The sequence below is a fragment of the Ochotona curzoniae genome, unplaced genomic scaffold (genome assembly GCF_017591425.1).
Source record: "Ochotona curzoniae isolate NIBS_2020 unplaced genomic scaffold, NIBS_Ocur_1.0 scaffold_3554, whole genome shotgun sequence".
Taxonomy (NCBI): domain Eukaryota; kingdom Metazoa; phylum Chordata; class Mammalia; order Lagomorpha; family Ochotonidae; genus Ochotona; species Ochotona curzoniae.
This window is the reverse complement of record NW_024467111.1, coordinates 771,358-789,726: the sequence shown is the minus strand read 5'-3', so window position 1 is coordinate 789,726 and position 18,369 is coordinate 771,358. Positions and strand designations below refer to the sequence as shown.

General features: G+C 50.6%; 2 protein-coding genes across 8 annotated transcripts in view; both read right to left on the bottom strand.

Moving 5' to 3' along the window:
- The window catches only part of MAPK9 (mitogen-activated protein kinase 9), a 44,896-nt gene extending 39,157 nt beyond the window's left edge, over positions 1-5,739 (bottom strand). For 5 of the 6 annotated variants that reach the window (XR_005882037.1, XM_040964451.1, XM_040964453.1 and 2 more), the window contains exon 1: positions 5,607-5,739. The gene's annotated coding sequence lies outside the window, so the exon portion shown is untranslated. Of the gene's footprint in view, positions 1-4,912; positions 4,924-5,606 lie in introns of those variants that run through there. The other variant, XM_040964452.1, reaches the window with a different exon arrangement.
- Positions 5,740-15,410: 9,671 nt separating this feature from the next.
- Positions 15,411-18,369, bottom strand: part of GFPT2 (glutamine-fructose-6-phosphate transaminase 2) — a 35,493-nt gene continuing 32,534 nt past the window's right edge. Inside the window, exons 18-19 of one of the 2 annotated variants that reach the window (XM_040964466.1) lie at positions 17,389-17,550; positions 15,411-16,232 (exon numbers count right to left, since the gene is read on the bottom strand). In XM_040964466.1, the coding sequence (XP_040820400.1) occupies positions 16,188-16,232; positions 17,389-17,550 (207 nt within the window). In that variant the 3' untranslated portion in view covers positions 15,411-16,187. The remainder of the gene's footprint in view (positions 16,233-17,388; positions 17,551-18,369) is intronic. The other variant, XM_040964467.1, reaches the window with a different exon arrangement.

Here is an 18,369-nt window from a genome sequence, read left to right as displayed (position 1 = left end):
AAAGCTCAGAATGCCCATTCTAACCAGCTGTACAGAGGCAGCCTTGGAGATGGGCCAGGCCCAGAGGCCACATCTACGGACACTCCTGTAATGAGTTGGGAGCAAGGCTACTATCTCTCCTCTGCAAATGAGGACACAGACACTTGGAGACAGGGAAGTCACGCACATTCCCAGCACAGCTCAGGTGTGAGCGAAGGGACGTCTGACCACAAGATCCACGTTTCCCTCCTATCTACTGTATTCAGGAGGCAAAAGCTGTGTCTGAGAGCCAGGCAGCAGCAAGAGGGACCCAGGCCTTCACATTTAGCCCCTGGTTTCCCACTACCGGAACACTGCTGCTTCTGACATAGGTGGCAGTCACAGCAGCCCTCAGAACACTGAGGACGCACAGCACTGGATTAACCCAAGAACTGAGGGCAAACGCTGAATTTCAGAATCAGTACTTGCTGCTCAAAATTTTAATTTAATTCTTCCACTGTCCTACTTTAGTTCTTATGAAAAATAGCTCAGCACAACTTACTATCTTTTTGACAGTCTTTATAAAGCCTCTTAGGACCATCCCTTGGAACAGCAGTCCTTAAAGCCACAGCATTTTTTGCAAGGCAGAAAATCAAGTGGCATTTGGTTATAGCCTCACCCATTGCTTACTGTAAGGATCCAGTGCGATTCCGCCCTGCAGCCCTGCTTACAGGAACCTGCCTTCTTGTTATGACCCCCTGGTCTTGCTCTCCACACTCCACAGGGGGGAAACAGAGATGCTTTCCTAGCAATGACTGTATAAATGACCACTGCACTCTAGAACGGGAGTTACATAACTGTCACAGCAGCTCTGTACCAGGCCCTTCAGTGGGCCAATGCACAGCCACACCAAGGGAAACTGCCACCCATAAACACACACACCTCAATGGCAATCAACAGCCCTGTGTCTGCAAATTCAACCAATGGCGGATCAAAACAGAGCTTCAGAAACAGTGTACTGAACACGGACAGAATTTTCTTGTCATCATTCTATTTATACGACACACTGTATTGCGTATTCCACATCATCTGGAGATGAGCTGAAGTATACCAGTATGAAATATACCAGTATGAGACGCAGGTTCTAGCAAATGCTACGTCATTCTGTATAGGAGACCTGAGCGTCTGGGGATTTTAGAATCTGACGGTGGGGAGAAGGGGGAGCAGGGAGCAGTACCTAGAACCAACCCCCTGGGGATATTGAAGAACGATTGTATTTAAAAAAAAGCTCATCTCAAAGTTGCATACTGGATAGTCCCATGTATCCAATACTCTTGAAATGACAAAATTAAAATACACAGAAGAGATGAGTGGTTGTCAGGGGTTGAACATGGTGAGGGCATAGAGATGGAGGGGCTACAAGGAGTGGCACAAATGAGATCTCTGAGAACAGTTCTGTCTTGATTATGGTGGTCACATGAATCCCTGCAGCTGATGGCAGTAGACTGTACACAGCCAATTTCCTGCTGTTTGATATCCACTGCTGTGAGGTAATTATGCAACCAGGGTGGAAACTGGGCAAAGGGCACCTGGAACTTCTCCGTACTGTCTCTGCAACTTCTCACGAATCTCTACTTCAACATGGAGAAATTTAAACAGAGAAAGATTTGCTGAAAATATGTAATGATCACACCATTCTCCAGATTCCTTCAGGATGGCTGGAATCCTTATCAGCACAGCATGGGTGATGGTGGGCCCTATGACCCACTCTTAGCCAATGTTAACCACCTGGGAGCAGCAGATATGCCTAGCTGTGGGACACCTGCAGGCCTCTGCCCAAGCTGCTCCATCTGCTTGACAGGACTGCCCATCTCTCTCTTCTTCATAACGTTCATTATCCCTTCAAATCTAGTTCAAGCACCTGCCACTCTTGTATTTCCTTCCATAGCCTTACCCTTCATGGCAACCTGTCCCCTTCCCTACCCTGTCTGATACTTTTGCTTTGGTTTGTTGTTTTTGTACTACCAGTATAAGTTTACTTCTACTCTTGTGACCCCATTCACTGTTTGTTCAAAGATAAAATTATGAAGGAAAATAAATGTGTTTGGGCAGCATAAGGCAGAAGCTAAAATTAGGATTCAAGAGTCAGATCCCCTGTGAAAGTGCTACTGATCTCAGTGAGCAAGCGCAGGTGACTGTGAAGTGGGATGGACATGAATCTCCGGCCACCTCCAAAGAGAAGGGGGCAGCTCACCTCAGGACGTGCCCTGGCACAGCCGTACACCCTGAATCTGACCAAGCCTCCGATAGATTCAACTACTTACTTTCAAGAAACAGAGAAACAAGTTAAACTGCAGACACAAACTGGTATAATTTCAGCTACAGAACAGCTGATTCAACAAATAAATTACAAAAAACAGAAACAGGGGAATTTAGATGACAAGAACACTTATGGGACTGGTGTGCACTAGCAAGTAGAGGTGCTGTAACATGGCATCCCATACCGATGCTGATTCATATCCCAGCCTCTCCACTTGTCCCGGTCCAGCTTGTTAACACTGTAGGAAAAGCAGTTGAGGGTGGCCCAAATGATTGGGTCCTTGTCGCCCATGTGGGAGATCCCAATGAAGCTCTTGGCTTCGGCTTGGCCCAGTGCTGGCCATGGCAGCCATCTGGGAAGGGAACCAGCAGATGGAAGACCTTGTCTCTCCCTCTAGCTCTGTAACTCTAACATGCAAAAAAACAAATAAATATTAAAAAAATAAAGACACCTACAAGATTTATCAACCAGTCCCAACACAAGCAATAACATGGATCCACTGTCAAACCATTATAGAAACCGCAAAACACATAGGACATTCTAAAATTATAATACTAAAACTGGCTATTTCATAATATTAAAAATTACTGATTTCTGAATTTAAATGGGTAAGGTGTTTTCCTTAAGATTTATTTACTTGCAAGTCAGAATTGCAGAGAGAGGGGACAAGGGATACAGATTGGTCACCTGCTGGTACTCTCCAGATGGTTGAAACAGCCAGGCATGGGCCAGGCTGAATTCAGGAGTCTCATCCAGCTCTCCCATGTGGATGCCAGGCGTCCAAGCACTTGAACCATCTTCTGCTGCATTCCCAGGCCATGAGCAGAGAGCTGGATGGGAATTAGAACAGCTGGAACGAGAACTGGCACCCATACAGGGTGCTGGTGTCACAGGCAAGGGCTTTATTCTCCACGTCGCAGTGCCGGTTGGAGTCTGTATCTCTTAGCAACATGCAAGTACACAATGAAAAATTCATGGGTGATATAACACTGAAGATTTATTTGAAAGTAATATGGGTGGTACGTCGTTCAATGAAGCCTAATGAGCCAGAGTTTGTAACACCTAAAGCTGGACACTGCTCTATTAGAAAGTCTCTATCTCAGTTAAAACTGAGACGGATGTTGGAAATTGTTCATACTATCACAAAAGGCCAAGTACAAATGATTAAGAATTAATGATTAAGGATATATATGTAAAATGGCATGTGTTTACTAAGTGTGAAGTATATATTTACACCAAAAATGGTTGCCCAAAAGCCAAATCAGCAGTCTTTTAAAAAAAAAATCTGATTTTTATGTCACCTGAGACATCACGAAAGCAGCTAGCTACTCGCTATCAATTGCTCTGTCTGGTACCTTTTTTAATGCAGAGACCTTTTTTTTCGGTTGAAAAACAAAAACTCAAGTGTATTCTTCATCATTTATTTTATGGGGACCAAACAAAAATATTATCTTCTTTCAGTAAATTAAAATACCAGGGCCCTGAAAATTAAAATCTCAGGAAAATCAAAACTTTCCAGAGAAGATTATGTCAAAATAGGCCTACTTTAGCTCCACAGACTGCTTTTGAAAGGAAGGAAAAAGGTAGGGTAAATGGAGTAAAACATGAAGCAGCATGGGCAGTGTTGCTTGAGAACAAATTAGAAGCTGGTAGACAGCACTCAGGACTGAGGGCCTGGGCTGAGTGTCCCCCAGGAGACAGCCACTGGGAGCCACTGGAGCCTGGGTGCAGGCAGCGCCACTCCTCCCTGGCAAGCAGGGAGCCTCCCCTGGCCCCAGGCTACCATTCTTCCTCCCGCCCAGGGAGGCCTGCATCACATGCCCATGGCCAGTATTTAGCAATCAGGAGGAGTCCTGGCTCCTCTCAGAAACAGCGGTGCTCTTTCTCAAGAGCCCCACATTCCACGCTAACACACCTGGCCCTGTGGCTGACTCCAACTTCACTCCTGGTAAAGCTCCTTTCCTCACTCTGCCTTCCACACTTCCCCCTGCCTGGCAAGCTCCATTGGGACATGCCATGGCACAGCCCCTCCCAATGTCCCACATCATTCACTGTCCAGGAACGGTGTGTCCAGGCATTTTTTGGGGGGCTCTTGGGCCCTCTGCAGGGAGCGGAAGTTTGAAGGGACCCTGTGGGTCTCTCCCAGCAGAAGCATGACCTAGATAACAAGAATTCAGTGGATGTCTCCTGAACCAGTGGATGTCTCTGAAGAGGTCATCAGAGTCAAACCATTATGAAAACGTAAGATTAGATACCATAGCTTGTTCTGATAATGACCAAATAAAGAGGCCAAGGCCATTAAGATGTTCTACAAAATGAGAACAAGCTGACAAGTTTCCCACAGTGCTTGGAAGTCACAAAAGGAACAGGTGAAGCAGACACAAAAGGCAGGTACATTCCTTGCATCATTCATTCATTCATTCACTGAGCTGAGACTCAAATACTTCCTGTATGCTTTCCACAGGCATGAGCAGACACCAAAGGACACATCATACAATTACATGTTTCCAGAAAGCTACAGGTCAGTGTGTGTATGAGTGTGTGTGTTTTGGGGGGAGGGGGGAGGAGTGGCAGAAAATAAGGGCAAATACACAGCTTCAACCAAGAGCTAGAAAGAACATAAAACATGGAAACAGAATGATCCCTAAAGAGGGAGGCCAGGAAGGAGCGGACAAGGTAAACACGAGAGGTAACAGGTGCAAAGTCCGGGGCACACGGATTCCGCCAAGTTCCCGGCTGGCAAGCCCCTGAGTGGGACGCGGGAGCAGGGAGCGCACGGGATAAGAGTTGTTGTGGTGGGCAGGTGAGCAGGGCCTGTCTGTCTGGCCGGGCACCGGAGCAGGCAGTGACGAGGCTCAGGACCGGTGGGAGGGGGCTCACCAACCAGGGACGGGATCTGGCCCAATTTCCCACAAATGCGCACAGACGCGCGCGCCCGCCTGCCAACAGCCCAGTGCTTCAGCGCAGACGCGGCCTCACTTCCCCGAGGGGCGGCCAGCGCCTCTGTCCCAGGCCGCGGGGACCAGCCTCGGGCTTCCGAGCACCGGGGCCATAGCGCAGCGCTGACGGCGGGAGCGCACGGACCCCGCGGGGCCACGCTGGGGACAGGGCCCCGTGGCCCCACGCCGCGGGCACGACCGGGGGGCGGCGATTGCGGCAGTCCAGGGCAGGGGCGGCGGCCGCCACCGCCGACTTCCCACAGCTCCCGCCGCTCGCACACCCGGACCGGCGACCCCGCGCCCACCCCGCGCCCCGCGCCCCTCCGCCGCTCCTCCGCGGCGCCCGACCCCCGCACCCCCGCCAGGCCTAGCCAGCCCGCCGGGCTCACCTCGCCTCCCAGCCGCCGCGCCGCAAGGAAAAGGGCGGGCCGGAGGACTGGCGGCGCTGCGCGCTGGCCACTCCCGACTCTGCGGCCCCGGCCCGGCTGGCCGCCCCGCGCCGCTGCCACCGCCGCAGTGGGAGTGAGGGGCGCGGGGCGCTGCGACCCTTCCGGTCGGCTCCTCTCCGCTCAGCCGCCGCCGCCGCGGCGCCCGGCCTGACCGATGGGCGAGTCCGCCAATGAGCGCGCGGAGAGCCGGGCGGGAGCGGCCAATCGCGCTCTGGGGCGGGCCGCTGTCGGCAGCCTCGGGCGGGGCCAGGCCGACGTCTGCGGGGTCCCGCTGGCGGGGCCGGCGGAGGCTGGAGATGCGGGCTCGGCGCAGACGCTCGGGCAACACCGTCCGCCTAGGGCGCGGAACGGGCAAGGCCGAAGCCCGGCGTCCCAGCACCGCGGCTCGACGCGTTGGGGCCGTGTCGGGGTGCGGCCAAAAAGCAGGTGGCAAGGTGCAAAGAGACGACCATGCGGATGCCATGGTGTTCCCGGCGGCCAGGGACGGCAGGCAGTGTGCTTGTTGGCAGTGGTCAAGTCGCTGACCCAGAGCCCTAGTGGGGCACCGCAGGACCGGATAAGCACAGCTGGAATAAGGGGGCGGAGGCGGGACACAGATTGGGGAAAGGAGGGGGGCGTTGGACTTGGGGCGCTGCAAGAGTTGGGGCCGTGACTGACGGATGCTGAGTGCCAGGAGAACCGGGACTCCGCGGATGGGGAGGTGCGGGATTGGTGGGTGGGGCAGGGGAGAAGCTAACTTGTGTGACCCAGGTGCAAAAGGTGCTAAATAGCTGGGCTAGGCTTCGTAAGAGGGGTTGGGTAGGGAGCCTGATGCAGCCGTGGTGGCCTCCCATGACCACCAGAGGGAGTTTTGTAAGATTGGATATTGGGATTGTAGCTCCTGAAGGTGGCCGTCATTGAAATGGGGCTCACCTGGTGGATGGACACGTGCCCTGGGTTGGGAAGTGGTGGTGTCCATATGCACTAGGTTTTAGCAGTCACCTCTGGAGCCAACGTGTAACCCAAGTCTACTGTGTGTGTATACACAGGCTTTCTGTATCACAGAAAAGAGTTTTCTGTAAGGGCTGTGGTTGACTCTTGGTTTGTGGAGTACCATGGCCGTTTGTGGACACTGAGCTGGTGTGATAGGGTGGGGAGGGCCGCTGGCCTCTGCATGGGCAAGGCATCAAAACTGGTAATGCCAGACAGCAAGTGAGATGTGACCCAGCAGGACCTGCACATGCATGTTAGTGACAACCGTCCCTGATGCCAGCTGGGGACAGGCAGAGCAGGACTCCTGGGCGTGTGCAGGAGAGTGCTGAGCCGAGGGGCACTTGGGTCTAAGGGCTGCAAAGCAAGGAGCCATGTGCCTCAGGTTCAGGAATCTGCGAGTCACCTGGCGGCCTGAGCTCAAGGGCCGATTGGCACTGCTGCCTGCCGGCACAAGGGCTCACTTACCACCACTGGGTCTTGTCTAACCCAGTAGCATTTTGTTTTCTTTTAACCATGTTCCTTGGTTATACCTTGGTTTCTCTCAGAATACATTTTTGGACTTTCACTATTTAAAAAAATTACTTGCTTACTCTGTTTTCTTTTAAAAATTGACTTAGTTTCCAACATGTAAAATTTAGAAAGTTTTGCTTTGAAAAAAAAAAAAAGTCTCAGTTGTTGACTTCTCTTGAGATCTGCATCTCCAGGAAGTAGTTAATCTCCTGGAGCTGAGTGACAGCTGTACCTGTACGCAAGGCCCCCAGCTCAGCTCCGCACCACACCTGGCCACAGCTTCAGCAGTCTCTTGTCTGCTGCTCTTTAGGGCATAGCCTAGCCGTGGAAGTCAGGGGCTGCTTAGGAAGTGATGAGAGTCAATGTTTTTTTGTGTTTGTTTTTGTTTTTTTCAAAAAGATGCATAAAAGGGCATGCAGTGTTTGGGGGGTGGGGCATGTGGGGAACTTTGTATTGTAAAGGCCCTCATGATAGAAGTTGGGCATCAAGAGGAAGGAAGTGATTTTAAAACTGTTTCAATACTTCAGGGAAAAGATGGATCCATATCATGCGCAGCTCCCACCACACACCTGCTGGGAGAGCTGTGCTACATGTAGATGACAGCCGTGAGGTAGGGTATACGAGGCCCCTCCTGTAGTGCTGGTGGGAAAGCAAGTGGCAGGATTCAGCATACGCCCTCTGCCGTCAGCCAGCAGAGCCTCTCCTGGGTGCTTATCCAAGCACCTGTCCACACACATGAATGCTGGTGGCAACTGTATTCAGGACAGTCAAGAATGAGAGAGAACCCGTGTGTCCACAGTCAGTGAGTGGAGAGGTGTCCTGGAGCAGCCACACTGTGGGGCATTAGCTGGCCACAGACAGCACTGGTCTGCAGCTGACAGGTGCACAGTGTGGGTCAGCTGTACAGACACTGCTGAGGGAGAGGAATCATGCATGAGCCAAACCCTCTGCAATCACAAAATTTGAAGGTAGTTGCCAGTGGAAAAGTGGAGCAAAAAGGGATGGCTACAAGGGGTGATGAGGAAGGTTTGGGGCTGGGAATAGAGTCTATACTTCCATCATGGTGGTGGTCATTTGGCTGTGTATTCATCAGTCGCCTAAAAAAGGTGACTTGTAAGTGGATATCAGTTAGGCTGCAACAAATCTGATACAGAGAAAGAAAGGCAGGTGGCTGTATGGTATAGCAGATGAAGCTAACACTTGGGATGCTCATATCTCATGTGGAGTGCTGGGTTTGAGTCCCAGCAGCTTCTACTTCTGATCTAGCTTCCTGTTAACACATTGTGCCATTACGGTGGCTCAAGCGTTTGTGCCTCTTCCACACGCGTGGGAGACCCCATGGGTCTCAACCTGGCCTAGCCCTGGCTGTTGTCAGCATTTAGGGAGCAAGCCAGTAGATGAAGCGAAACAAAATGGTCTCAGCTTTCTCTTTATTTTCTTGTTGAAAATAAACAAAATACTTAAAAGTACAAAAAAAAAAAACACCCACAATTAAGTTATAGAATTGTCAGGTCTTAGTGAGGGAGGACTAGCTTCTGGCTTGACTTTTGCAGTAGAACACTCTGCCCTTGGCTTTATCCCCCTCCTTACTCCAAGAGAAGCCCTTTCTAACCTGCATCCCAGCTACCTTCAGCTCAGTAGCCCCTGGCTATATTCAGGGAACTATGCTTGCCTTCCTGAGACTCTCTGGCTCTGTCCCTGCCCTATCTCTCAGCTCCAATCACTCGTCAGTGTCATCATTAGCCTTTTCTAAGGCCAGGGGTGGGTTTTCTGTCAGCATCAGGCTATTTGTGTCACCACCATGCTAGTGGTTTCCCATGGTTTCAGTCTGGCCCACCCTTGACCAGCCTGGATTCCAATCTGCTTCTCCTCTTAGTATTGTGCCCTGAGTGAGGAATCCATTCTCTCCCGTGAGCCTCAGCTGTGTGGGGAGCAGCATGGGACCCGTCCAGGACTTGGGAGGTTCCAAGAGCAAGGATAGAAGCAGAGTGCTGAACAGAGTCTGTATGTGCAGGGAGAGCGCAGACTGTGCTAGCCACTGCCCCGCTCCCGTGGCCCACCACTATCCCATTTCTCCAACACCTGCCAGGACCAGAGATGCACTAGGGATGTAAGTCAGGTTATTCCAGAAGCTGTCCTACCCTTACACCAGGTCCGGATGTGTCTGCCACTGGGGGAAAGCAAGGTGGAGCTAGCCTTGAGCTTCAGGCCTTTGCAGCGGCTGCCACATTGCCTTGGTCTATATCCTGCTGCCATACAGACACCACAGACTGAGTACATGGTAACCAATGGAAATTTGTTTCACTCTGCTCTGGAGGTTCAATTCTGAGGTCAAAGGGTCCCCTTCTGCCTGGCTGCTAGGCCATCCCCAGTGCAGGGCCTGAGATGGTACGTGTGCAAGGGGACAAATTCGTTCTTCTGATAGGAACTCACTGCCTTGGTGATGGCATCAGAGCCCTGCCGACCTAACACCCTTGGAGGGCTTCTAGCACTGTGGTAGGGTGGAGCAAGTTTCTTGCACATGAATTTGGGATATTTAGCCTGCAGCAGCCTCCTTCTTCTCGTGGTCCACCTTCCTCCAGTGTTATATTTGGCTCTTGCTTCCTTTAAGGGGCAGAGGATGGTCCTCTGTCCCTAAGCCCAAAACCCACAGCGAGGACTCTGGTGGTCTCTTGGGCACTGAGATTCACGGGAGGACGTGGTGGGAGAAAGGACAGGATCAACCAGGAGAGGTATTGACCTGTGGCTTTTCCTCTGGTGGTGATAAGAGGGGCCTTTCAAGCTGGGCCCCACCTGAGGATTCAGGTGCGGAGTGGAAACAGGGCTCTGTGGGAGCTGGGAATCTGAACCCCAAGGGCCCTCAGCCTTCTTCCTCCAGGGTCTCGAGAGCCCTGGCCCCCAGGCCCTTCCTCTGAGGCATGGCATTAGAAAGATCTCTTCTGGAAATGTGATCCCTACTAAAGGCAAGGCCTGATACCATCATCCTTTCACCTTGTGGCTCCCTCCTGTCATATGCTCATAATGTAATCAGTCCACCTGGAATTCAGGCAGATTGTATGACAGAGAAAACATTGTGGGAGATCACCCCTGGATCTCTGCCTGCCTAGACCATGTGGGAGGCAATGGGCACACGGGACACTGTGTCCCCAGGGCAACCCCTGCCAGGAGTCTCAGCTAACGAAGACCCCAGTATGGCCTGCTCACTGGGCATGCAGCAAGAGCAATGGGGCTGCACCCCAGTCTCTCTTCTCTGTCTCTTTAGTGAACTGTGCTAAGACTTTCTTGGTAAACAACTCTAGGAAAACACATGTTACATTCATCCTGCTTTTCAGCAGGTAAGAAGTTTGCCCTGAGACACAGCTCCCTGTGCTACCTGACCTGTGTTACCTAACTTCATCAGAGGGTCCAGACAGACATATCTATTAGCCAGTCACAATGTCATTGTTGGGTGAAAGTACCGTTGGGATTGCCCTTCTGCATGCCCCTTCTCTTGAATAAGCTTGTGACTTTTCTCAGATAAATGGACATCCCTCCCCACCAGTTTGTCTGCAGTGTTTCTGCTCCACAGGGACACTGTAGCCTCACCCCCTGGAGGTCTTGGGGATTGCTGAATAGAAGACCCCCAAGAAAGAATGATCTGATGGGAAACTGAAGCCTGTCTGAAGGAGACAGGGACTGTGTAGAGAGGGAAATTTCAGAAGGAAAAGCCACATTCTTGAAGCAAGGACCTCTGATAGAAAGATCTGGCATGAGCAGCTCTGTGCCCGTAGTCGGCTGGGCTGTCCCAAGGCAGTGACATCTGGTGGTATTAATTACACCCAGAGCCCTTGGCTCCTAATGCTGCCACCTGACATCCTTGCCAACAAGGCTGATCCTAGGGTCAGGGCATGTTGAAGTGCAAGTAAGGCAGCACACACACGCAGGGGACAATGTGGCTTGTACTGTGGCACAGAGGGTTAAACCACTGCCTGTAATGCCAGTATCCTGGGTGAGTGCTGATTCAAGTCCCATGTACTCCCCTTTCTGCTCAGCTCCCTCCTAATGCACCTAGGAAAGCAGCAGAGGATGGCCTCAGTGCTTGCACCCCTGGACTTCAGTGGGAGCCCTGCATGCAATTCCAGGCTCCTGACTTTGGCTTGGTCCAGCCCTGACCATTGAGGCCATTTGAGGAGTGGACCAATAGGTGAATTCCTCTCTCTCTCTCTCTCTCTCCCTGACTTTGCCTCTCTATTAACTGTATAAACACACACACACACACACACACACACACACACACACACACACACAGTGATGGGGACATGGTTAAGAGACAGGCTAGAGCCAACTGAGAGTTCTGAGAATTCCCAATGGTCATAGCTCGGGCTTTTTGAGCAACAAAATAGCAACAAGTAAGGTTGTGACTTAAAGTGTAGATAACACTCATGAGTTCAGGCTATTGGGAATAAGTTATTAACTATAAATAAATAAATAGGGAACAGTCGGTGAACTTGCGCAGAACTCACAGGTTCTGTAGAGATGCCCCTCTAGGAGTGGGCTGAAGCGGGGGTGGGGGGCAGATCTTCCTTTGAGATGTGCTGGATGGAGATGAGGCCCACCCTGGGGACCCCCATCACACACTGTCCATCAGAGGTAAAGTCACCATTCGATGAGCCCATGTTGATCCCATTCACCCTGAATGTGAAGTTGTGAGAATGATTCTTCCCTTTGAGGTCTTTCTCTCCCTAAAACCCCTAACCTCCTCTAACCACAAGGAAAGCACCAGACAAACCCCAATTGATGGACATTCTGTAAAGTACCTTACTGGTATTTTTCAAAATAGTCACAAGTCTGAAAAGTGGTCATAACCAAGAGAAACCTAAGGAGATGTGCAAGGTGGCCTGCAAATAGAAAAGGGACCCCAGGGGCCGGCATTGTGATGCAGAGAGCTGAGCAGTGGCTGGCAATGTCAGCATCCCTTAGCTGAGTGCTGGCATGAGTCCTGACTGCTCTGCTCTGACCCAGCTCTCTGCTAATGAAAAGAAAGTAATGGAAGATGACCCAAGTACTTGAGGCCTTGCCAGCCATGTGGGATACCCAGAGGGAGCACAGGGTCCCTGGCTTTGCCATGGACCAGCTGTGGCGTATGGGGAGTGAACCAGCCAATGAAAGATCTCTTTGTCTGTCTCATTGTGTGTGTGTCGCTCTTTCCATTAAATATATAAATATTTTAAAAAGGAAAAAGGATATTAGATTAAAAAGTATGGGTAGAGATTTTAGTTCAATAACAGTATGCTAAAACATATAGGTTTATGTATTCAGAGTAAAAATGATGTCTTGGAAATGAAATCATATTAACAGAAATCATGTTAGTGGTAGATAAGTTCAGAGAGAAAACGGAAGAAAATCTCCAGCTGTTGGAGCAGAAGGACAACAGGCTGGAGAAGAGAATGGTGGAAATCAGTAACTTCAGCCTCTGATCCAGAGGCGTTTCAGAGAGACAGAGAGGGATGCGCACATATTCTGCAGGACAGCTTCCCTGCACTGAGGACATGAGTTAGCCGACCGCTCCGCATGCAAGGAAGGAGCCTGGGATGTTTCAGAGCTCCGCCAGCAAAAGGAAGAAACAGTCGCTGGCAAAGACACACTCAAGTGACTCTGGATTCCCCCACAGCAGTCGTGGAGAGCAGCTTTGAAACACCCGAGGCCACGCATGTGCTCTGATCTAACATTCTGTACCTTGATAGCATCAGCTCAGGGTGAGTGAGAGAGCATCATTCCCAGGCTTGCAAAGCCTCAAAAAATCCCTCCTTCTGTGGTCTGATGTTTCTGTCTCCTGAAACATCCTCTCCCCAATTTGACAGTGTTGGGATGCGGGATTTTAGGTGCTTAGGGTATGGGGGCAGCCCTTTACGCTCTTCTACAAGGGTGCCGGGATAGACAGACATGGTGAGAAGCCTGCCATGTGTGGCCTGGGAAGCAGTCCTCCCCTGACATCACACTGCAGCTCCTGGGCTCCAGCCACCAAGAAACAGATTTATGCTTTGTGTAAGTCCTCTGGTTAATGGTGCTGCAGCTTCCTGGCTCTAGCCACCAAGGAGCGGATTTCTGCTTTCTGTAAGCTCTCTGGTTAGTGGTGCTGACACTTATCATAGAACACTTCCTGTCTTGGTCTATTTCCTGTTGCTGTGACTGAATACCACAGATTAGATAACTTGCAAGAAGAGGTGTATGGGGCTAAGTTCAAGATCACATGGCTGCCACTGGTGAGGTTCTTCTTGCTGGTAGAGCCCATAGATGAGGCCTAGGGCAGGTGGGGGGCACTACATGGCTTCACCTAGGCCTCTCCTCCTCTTAGATACTGTCCCATTGGATTGGAGTCCCACTATGTACCTCCTTTAACTTTGGTCACTATCCAAAGGCCCCACTTCCAAATACTGCACATGGGACAGGTTTCTACTCTCAAGGTGGGCTTTTTCCCTGAGTGGTCAACATCAGTGTCCTGTAGCACATTATCTAGGTTTGACACCTGGCTCTCGCTCCAGATTCCAGTTTCCTGCTAATATCAATCCGCAGAAGTAGCACTGCTGGCTCAAGTATTTGGGTCCAGCCACCCCCATGTGATGCCTGGACTAAGTGTCCAGCTATCCCAGCTTTGGCCTCAACCCAGCCTGGGTCAGTGTTAGACCTTGTAGAATGAACTAGTATACTGGTGCTCCTTTAAAAAAAAAAAACAGTTACTTATTTTTATTGGAAAGTCATATATACAGAGAGGAGAAGAGACAGAGAGGAAGATCTTCCATCTTATGATTCACTCCCCAAGTGTCCACAACAGCTGGAGTTGAGTTGATCTCAAACTAGGAGCCCGGAGTCTCCTCCGGGTCTCCCATGCAGCACAGGGTCTCAAAGCTTTGGGCCATCCTCGAGCGCTTCCCCAGACCACAAGCAGGAAGCTGGATGGGAAGCAGGGCTGTCAGGACATGAACCAGCACCCATATGGGATCTTGACAGATGCAAAGTGAGAACTTTAGTCACTAGGCTATTGTGCTGGGCTCTGGGAGCTCCTTTTCTGTGCCTCTGTCTCTATTTCTGCCTCTCAATAATTTCTAGAAAATATCTACCCTCTTTGCACCTCACTATTGGGATAAGTTTCAGGGAGTTTGTAGAGCACGTTCATAGCACAGTACCTCACAAGATCCTTTCTCAGGAAGGACGTGAGCCAGCAAACAGGAAAGGACCTGTTGGAGAAGGACATATTTCACAAGGAACAGAAACGACTAGGGCATCCCCTGGAGGCTGATGAGGAATGGTCCCACCGGGTGTCAAGGTAGCTGTTTCTCAGGTCATCTCCCAGAACTCACGTCCCTTGGGCCAGAGTAATAGGGAGAGCCCAGGCCTGTCCTTTGCTGGTAAGGGGCTCTCTCCCTTGCTCTGTGGATGACTCATAGCTTTCAACTCCCACAGAGCCACAGGTCAGCCACTGGGTGTTGGAGGCACAAGGCACAGGGCTGCTCTCTCCCTCTGGCCGTACTGCATACTCAGTACTTGGGGCTCATCTCAGCTCTGCAAGATGCTCACCTGCTCTCAGCCCTGTGCTTCTCAAGACTCTCATGATGTAGAAATGACCTCATCAACTCCCAGAGAAGGGAGTCTCTTGGGCATGGTCACAAGAGACAAGAGACTCCTCCCAAGGGGCCATGCCCAAGAGACTCCTCCCCTCCAGGAGTGCCCTCTCCTTTTATCACACTCTCTATCCTGTGGAATGCTCCTCATTTTCTTTCTGGAGGCACACAGGTCACATGGAATTGACAAAGCCAGTGGTCACTAATCGTATTAGTCTGTTCTGTGTTACCATAGCAAATTACTGGAGACTGGTTAACTTTATAGAGAAAAGAAGCTGTCTAGCATTGTTCTGGAGGTGTAATGTTGAGGGCCACATGTGATGGTGACTGCCGTATCAGTCAAGTAGCAAAGCAGCATAGACATCACATACAAGAGTCGGAGACTGCACACAGACATACGTGTGTGTGTGCCCTCTCTCCCTTGCCTTATAAAGTCACCAGTATTCAGCATTCCTCCTAAACACCCCAAAGCCCCAACTTGCACCACTGGAGTCAGACTGAAGTTTCCTCCTTCTTATGTATTTAACCCTGAGGACAGAATTTCACCACAGGAACTCTTGGGGAGCCCCTCCAACTGTAGCCCACACAAGCAGAGTGGCTCCTGCCACACACAGCTGAGCTCCTACCCAGTCCTCAACATCCACAGCACATAGGAAGTGTGAGAATAACAGAACCCAATACGCAAGACACACACACAAAATTGCACTGTCTTTTTTGTCTTAAAATTGCATAGTACTTTGATTGTACACGCTTTTAGAGAGAGCAAGGAAGCAGGAATGGGATAGCTTAGGCTGTTTTACATGGGTGGGGCGTAGGGTTGGGCTTCAAAGGAGTGAGGATCAGATTGAATACAAGTTGGAGAGCTCGACTGTGGCTGAAAAAAAAGATGCTGGAGGGAGCTGAGATTCAACCTGTACAGGCAGCATGGAGGGGCTTTGCTGATGTCAGCATGGGATGCAGCCCAGGGAGGGAGGGAAATCCAAGTCCAGAGGGCCAACGCTTTGTGCTCAATTTTGAGTTGAGTACCCCACCAGGGGTGAGCCCCGAGAGACGCATGCAGGGTGTCACCATGGCTACAGAACGCCACATACTAGAAAAATAACTTAAAGGCTATACAATCACCATTATAAATATTTTGTCTTTTAAAACTAACTAGTGTAAGTTTAAAAAGGTTCACAGTTACTCTAAAGAGAGCTGCATCTCTATTGCACAGTAGTGGAAAAGTCTGCCCTGTCCCCTTCTCCACCAACGTCGGCAGGACACAGAGGGACCGGATTTGCTATAAGCAAAGCACTTGGGTACAAGGCACATTGAAGCCCGAGATCTGCCAGAACGCCTGGGGCAGGAAGTGTGCCCACTTCTCCCCCATGTGACTGCCCTGCTGTCGGGAGCAGGTTTGAACTGGACAACAGGTGGCAGTGGTCTCATCCAGGTCTCATTCTCATTCAACTGTCACAGATTTGGCCAGATTCCTGGGGAAGTCAACCTGCAAGAAAGGAAAGGTTGCTGTGAGGACCACCATGTTCCGGGTCACTACCACGAGATCTGCAGCAGGTGCACTTTCCTCACTCCAATGCTTCTCCCAACTAGAAAAGGTTTAATTCTACCCATCAGCAGCTTCCAACCTAAAATTGTAAGGAAACTTCTATTTCTTTGCACAATGAATCATGTCTTCATACACAATGCTGGTGAGATTGCAAATGAGGTTTTTTTCTGGAACATAACTTGCTAATGTGAAAAGCCTGAGAATATTGAATTTTTTTTGGTAGACTAAGAACAAAGCTTAAATGTGACACACAAGGACCTTCACTGCAGCATTTTTAAAAAATACTTATTTTACTTGAAAATCAGTTACAGAGAGATGTGGGGTAGAGAGACAGAGAGAGATGTTCTATTCTCTGGCCCACCCCCCAAATAGCCACAATGGCCAGAGCTGGGCCAAACTATAGCTGGGAGCTAGGAGCTTCCTCAGTCTCTCTCATCTGGGTGCAAGCGTCCAAGGCCTTAGACCATCCTCTGCTGACTTCCAGGCCACTAGCATGGAGGTGGATCAAAAATGAGGCAGCCAGGACTAGAACTGGCACTATATGGGATGCTGGCACCTATATGGGATGCTGGAGGATTAGCTTGCTACCCCATTGTGCCAGCCCTGGTAAAGTTTTGCCTGAATGCAAAAATTGAAAACAATGCAAATAATAGAAGGCTGACTAAGTAATTGTTAGGAAAACTGTTTAAGATTGTTCTGGCATATTAGGCAATGATTAATGTTGTAAATGGGGCCAGTGTTGTGCAGGTACAGCAGGTACAGCTGTCACCTGAGACACTGGCATCCCATAGGGGTATTGGTTCATATTCTAGACGCTCAATTAGGTGGGTACAAGCCACCCATGTGGGAGACGTGGATTGAGTTCCTAGCTCCAGTCAATGTTGGCACTAGGGGAATGGACCAGTGAATGGAAGTGCTTTGTCTCTGTCTTTCCACCTCTCCCAATAAATAAATAGATAGACGGATAGAAGAAACCTCAACTAAAGCTTAAAAAATGAACTTTAAATGAAGTGGCTTCTGTGATTGATCACTGTGGATCAGTATTTTATGAACAGAAGGGGCACTCTGTGCTGGTTGAGGGAGTGTGGAGACGTACGTCGTATCCTCGGAGGACAGCCAGGTGGAAGGATAGCAGCTGCAGTGGAATCACGCTGAGGATGCCCTGGAGGCAGTCCACTGTGTGGGGCAGCTCGATGGTCTTATATGCAAACTTGGAGCTTTCCGTGTCGTCCTTGCAGCACAGGATGATCGGACGGCCCTAAGGCAGAGAAGCAGCATCATTACCCAGATGCCAACCTGCCTACACAGCGGAGGATATGGAATCAACATGACCCCAAGGGGCACAGTGACTGTGAGTGTGCAGGACCAGATAAGGGGCAATGTGTCTGACATGGTTCTTCCCATTCGCCAGTCCTGTGACATCACTCGATGCCTGGCTGTTCCGTGGCTTCCTGTGTGTCTTGCAGAGGGCAGGGATGACCCACTCCTAATTCTACTGGGGCTGGTAGCGAGTGATGGAAAACACCCCACAACAGCAGCAAACCAACAGAGATGGGTTTCTGATTGGTGCCTCAAGGACAATAAAAGGTGTGGGAAGCCTATCCAAAGATGTGACATCTGGTGGAGACCCAAGTGAGCAGGTACCACTCTCTGAAACTTTGTTGGCAGGACGATCCAAGGCAGAGGCAGGCATGGCTGGGAAACAGAGGGTATACGGCTGTGCCTAGAACCCTGTGAGACAGCAGGAAGGGTCTCCTTGAGGCAGGCTGCTGTGGTCTGTGGGGCTGTGGGGAGCTGCCCAGGAGAGCTCAGCAGGGGAGTGACATGGCTCTACTTTGCATGGTGCCTCTCACTCTTGTGTTGGGGTCATCTGTTTGCCCTCACCCTCCTCTGAGTTCATGACCTGTGTCAGGGTGGAACCACAGGGCTCTGCCCTCCTGCTCTGGGCAGCTGCTGACAAAGCTCTGGGTCCCACATGGGCCTCAGTCCTCAGACTTTTCCACACGATCCAGGTGCCCCTGTCACTCTCAGTGGGTCCTCTAGGCAACACCTGAGGTTATATGAAGGAGGTGATTCA